The sequence below is a fragment of the Vigna umbellata genome, chromosome 9, assembly GCF_029865625.1.
Source record: "Vigna umbellata cultivar VRB3 chromosome 9, Vumbellata_1.0, whole genome shotgun sequence".
NCBI lineage: Eukaryota > Viridiplantae > Streptophyta > Magnoliopsida > Fabales > Fabaceae > Vigna > Vigna umbellata.
Window position 1 is genome coordinate 25625317 of NC_142173.1, and position 5564 is coordinate 25630880.

A 5564-nucleotide genomic window follows, 5' to 3' on the forward strand; every position below is an offset into this window, starting at 1 on the left:
TTTTATTACAGCTGTAATATATGTATGTGTGTGTATGTATATGTATGTATGCGTGCGTGATTTATTTATTTACTGATAGTTATTATGTTTTTTCAGTGTTTAATTGTCTTTTTCTGCTGTGAATCTGACAAGTTTTAAGGACATGTTTGGATGTGTACCAGGTAGATTGGTATTCAATTGCTAAATGTTCAGTGTAATGTTTCTGCTCTTGGCTTTCTGGAGTTTTCGTGGAATTCTATCACACATTCCAGATTCTTGTTTAAATAGGTTTATTGTTCCGTAGATCTGAATCATACCAGTGAGAAGAAATTTGGAGTGAAATTGGGTGTTGGGATTTTGGATTTAACTGACGAGGAGGCTAATTCACGTGTTTGTTACGGTATAGGTGTGAGGTGGAGACCCCTTCAATCCTCTGGCATTTGCATGTTCCGAATTTGAGAAGCTTAATAGGATTTTGCTGAAGAAATTTAGGATCTGCATTAATTTGAATGGGCATTCTGCAGCCGTATGGGACTATAGAGCAGCAACTGAAATTACAAAGGACTGGAATGGAATTGATCAAGTTCTGCTTCGGACCCCAAGGGGTTCTTCGGCACGGGTGAGAAATTGTTCATTGCAAAACTGGTGTCGGTTTTAACATTTGGTAAAGTTATGATTTTAAAATTTACTATGACATCCAATGCGAATTCTTGATGTGGATAACTTGGTCTGTAAAGATATTTGTAGTTTGAGTAATTTAATTACTACGATTACTTAGATTAACTGCTTTTTCTCGAAATTAGGTAAGCTTACATGGGGCGCAGGTCACTTCATGGCGGAATGAGCACGGGGAAGAACTTCTATTCACAAGCAGCAAGGTATGTCTTTCAATTTTGATTGAAAATCAATTTGTACATTTTAAATTATATGAATTTTGTTAGTTGTCAGCGCTGATAAGGAAAACATGTCAATATTTCATAATCTTGCTTTCTGAAAATTTTCATTTTGGGATAATCTGCATTATATTGCAACTGGCATGTGAAGGGCATTTGCCCAAATAATCAATAAATTTAAGAAGAGTTTGGATTTTGATGAATCATAGTATTCTATGCTGTCCATCAATCACATCGATGCAAGAGAAAAACAGGGAAGAATGGTGCATTGTAGTGCTTTTGTCCTTTGGAACCACTGGGGTTGAATACTGGTATAATGAAAAACTTCGACGGCAAAACCAACTTCTTAACTGATGCTTTTGTAGGAACACAGAACTTTAATCAATTATACTTTTTAAAGAGGCAAGTAGTAATAACTAACTGTTTTGTTTCCTTTTCCATTATCTGTAGGCAATTTTCAAGGCTCCAAAAGCAATTCGAGGAGGAATTCCCATGTGTTTTCCACAGGCAAGCTTATTCCTTTTTACGTTCATTTTATATAACTTGTAACATGCATACTTACATATCTTGAGCTGAATTTGTTTCACAGTTTGGAAACTGTGGATCGCTGGAGCAGCATGGTTTTGCAAGAAATAGAATGTGGGCAATTGATGAAAACCCTCCTCCTCTTCCTGGGAATGACTCCAGTGGGAAATCCTTCATTGACCTGGTGCTAAAATCATCTGAAGAAGATATGAAGTGCTGGCCACACAGGTATGAATAGCATGATGTGACAGTATAACAGGGATATCCACTCTCCATGTGTTTGATAATTTGAATCTGGCATATATGCACTCGATATTACTTTTTCCTGTGTTTGGCAGTAAATTTCAAGCAGTAGTAATCTAACGATTGTTTAATAATTGTACCAGTTTTGAATTCCGTCTTCGGGTGTCTCTTGCAGCAGATGGGGACTTGACTTTGATATCTAGAGTCAGGAATATAAATGGCAAGCCATTTAGTTTCTCATTCGCGGATCACACATACTTATTGGTTTCTGACATTAGGTATGGATAATTCTTTGTTGTACTTGGTCTGCATTCCCTTTTCTGAGTGTGTGGGATGATGTCCAACCATCATTTTTCTTTTCCATAGTAAATTGATTGCTGAACACTTGATCGGAGTTTTATTAGCACTAATGGTACTTCCTTGTTCAATATTTATAGTAGACAAATATATTTGGTTTTTGTTCTGAAACGTGTAGTTTCTGCATTTGCTGAATGCTTTAAATTGTGGGATTTTAACATTCAAGCAGATCTTAGAGGACTGTTTCTCTTCTTTAGAAACTAATAACAACTTACACTCTAATCATTTGAAACTAGCATGGATACTCTATATATTAGGTGGATTCTTCTCCGAATACTGGAATTATGAGTTTTATTCATGTCAGTTATCGGGAAATATGTAAACAAGTGATCAGTCGTAATGAAAGTACAAAGTTCTTACACAGCCTATAGAATTTGTAAGCATTTGAAGCAAACTACTGTTTGCAATGCTTGTTACCTATATAGATTCTTGTTTACATATTTTTACTTGAACTACCTCTCTTTTGATTGTTTTAGAACAGGAAATTTTATTTTAAGATTGACAATCATTATTAACGTCACATTAACAATTTTTATAGTGAGATAAGGATTGAAGGTCTGGAGACACTGGACTACCTAGACAACCTTTTCAAAAAAGAACGATTTACTGAACAAGGAGATGCAATAACATTTGAATCTGAGGTAAACCCTTCTAGGTTATATTGATGTTAACAAAATGTAGACATTTATAGTTCCATGCTGCAATTTAAGCTATTACTTCAGGTTGAGATAAATAGAGCACTATATTCCTGGCCTATGCTGCAGTTTTGTCAATCACACACAGTATCCACTACTAAAGTCTTTTGGTTTTGACACAATGAAGGCTAATGAAGATGTTTTTAATATCCATACTTCCTTCATGGCAGGCGGATCGAGTTTATCTTAGCTCTCCAAACATAATTGCAGTGCTAGATCATGAGAAGAAGCGAACATTTGTTATAAGGAAGGAAGGTCTCCCTGATGTTGGTAAGCTCTAAGTAGCAAATTTTTTCCACAAACAAAATACAAACGTAGATAAGGTTTCGAGTTGTAGAAAATATAAAATCAGTCCTTTTCATCTTAACTTTTATGGTGTGTTCAGCTGTGTGGAATCCATGGGAAAAGAAATCAAAATCCATGGTAGATTTTGGTGATGAAGAGTACAAACAGATGCTTTGTGTTGACGGGGCGGTGATAGAGAAACCGGTGAGCTTGAAGCTGGGAGAGGAATGGACCGGTCGGCTGCAGCTATCAGTTGTGCCATCAAGTTTTTGCAGTGACCGTCTTGGTCTTGACAGAAGTGGTCTTTGAGGAATTGTACAAAATGGGTCTAAGTTAATGCTGCTACTACATCCAGCAATGTAGCAGCATCTAGTTGTAGAAATAGTGCTGTTCAGTAGGAGTGTCAGGTTTTATGTTGTTATGATCTTAGGCTAGAAATAGTGCTTTATAGAGGCCTATGTTTTTTGTGAGAATGGCTTTCAAGTGTTACCAGGTCATTAGTCAGTTGGTTCCTTCTGTTCTGCTATGGATGCTCCTTCTTTAAGCATTAGATTTGTTGAGTTGGTGCCGAGTTTATTCTCTCCATGGATTTGATGATATGTTCCACGGCATGGATAATTTAGCTTTGGTGTTCCAATTTGCTTATATTGGATGGTTACGGCTATGATCTGCCTCTCATGACAGAGATAAAACGAGTGATTAGTGGACAATGTGATCATGCATCTTTTTTTGGCATTTTCCATTTTACAGTGATACGTGCATAATTCAATAACCTTCACATAAATTTTGTATACTATCACTGTTTTTATTTCATGGTTAGTTGGCTGAATTATGCTATAAATGGCTTTTAAAGTAATCTAGAAGTCAATATTTTTATTATAAATGATGTTTACAATTGAATGACATTGTCAAGAATTCTGATGTTGACTGTGATGTAATTGAATTCATGTCTGTATTCAATAAAGTGGGTCAAAAGTGGTGCGTCAAAAAGCAATAGCACTTCTCCTGCTTTGTACAAATGGGACCGATGGGCTGTGCATTAAAAGGTTGAAGTTGCTGAGATTCGAGACATTGCGGTTGGTTATTCAAACTATGAATCGGTATTTACTTTTTTCCAACTGAGCTTCATATGTTCATCTGCACTTATAATTATCTTAATTTTTTCATCATTTACCAGTGGTTTCTTTTAAGAGGTAAAATTTTTGTGTTCAATTATATTCTCGTTATATCACTCTCCAGTCATAATTCTCATAACTTCAAACTTATTTTTATAAATAGTTAGTATTATAATATATTTTTTAATGAAGTCTGGTATTAGTTGAAAACAAACTTGTAACATCCCAACATATAGTAATTACCATAATCAGAATTAATTACATTAATCATATAAAACAGTCAGTCTTACAAATCTGAACTAGCGTCTAATTGCCGAACGGCATAAACATAAAGAAATAACGAACGCTTATACAAGCAAGAGTTCAGGGACGAACGGTCTTACAAAACTATAACCGAACGTTCAAAATAACATAAATAAAACTAACTACAAACACTCGCGAGCGCTCTAAGGCTCTGCTTTAACTTCTACCTCCACCAGGTTAGCGTCTTCCAAAATTTCTTCTTCTAGCACTTCTTCAAGTGACGCACCTCCATCTGCTCACATCCACACGGATGATCATTGCAATGACAGGACGAACGTACATATACAAGGCGACAACACAAGGAAACGAAAGGGTAAGCTTATATAGTTTAAATCATACATCAACATATACAATAAACATATCATTCCACGCAAGCACTCATGTAACATTATATGACTATATATATATATATATAATTATGACGACCGTCCGGACTGTATGATCTGTGTAGCTACAAGCGTCCTCGCACCCAAGTGGTGTAGTAGCCGGGATATACCTAATCAGCTGCCACTCGAGGTTAGTCCGTTCTTACGTCGCCCATGTTAACTTATGGACTAAGGACCTCCTGCCATTCCCACACATGAACTACTCCTCTCTACTTGAGAATGAGTGTCACGGAATATCAGGATGGACCAAGCCTGGCTTAGCTTATCCACAGTCATACTTTACCAAATTTAATATTCAAAATATATATAAGAGACGTTCCTCCATGGAACGCTCGTTCAAATCCCATACTCATAGAATCACTCAATATAGTGTTCGCATGGTAAGATCTTATAATTTATCATCATTCTCATATTTAACTTTAAGAGCATAAAAGGACGAACGTTCAGTCCTTTGAAGAATTAGGACGAACGTCTAAAATAAGTACTGGATGGACGAACGTGACTCTCTGTTGGGTCAGTTAAATGAAACGACTCAATTTGAAGGAGTACTGATACTTAGAAAATTTCATAATAAAGATCTTGAACCAGATTTAATATAGGAAGGATGGTTAATACTACTTAGAAATTTTCTTTGAAGGAATTTGCACATGGAAGACCGATACTAGTATTAGAACGAACGTAAGAATGTGAATATTCAAATACTTGAACGAACGCTATTTACGTTCGGCAGGGAATAATATCGAACGTTCGGTTTAAGACCGAACTCTTTATTAAAGCGGACGC

At 36.1% G+C, this 5564-nt stretch overlaps 1 protein-coding gene across 1 annotated transcript; it reads left to right on the forward strand.

Moving 5' to 3' along the window:
- Window positions 1-391: 391 nt before the first annotated feature.
- Window positions 392-3796, forward strand: LOC148193056 (putative glucose-6-phosphate 1-epimerase; the record flags this gene model as incomplete). The annotated part of the gene is made up of 8 exons (XM_088098268.1): window positions 392-598; window positions 783-857; window positions 1323-1379; window positions 1462-1625; window positions 1784-1918; window positions 2536-2638; window positions 2863-2962; window positions 3078-3796. Coding segments are annotated over 8 exons (1050 nt in total), but the record flags the coding sequence as incomplete, so codon positions are not given.
- Between the last annotated feature and the right edge of the window lie 1768 nt (window positions 3797-5564).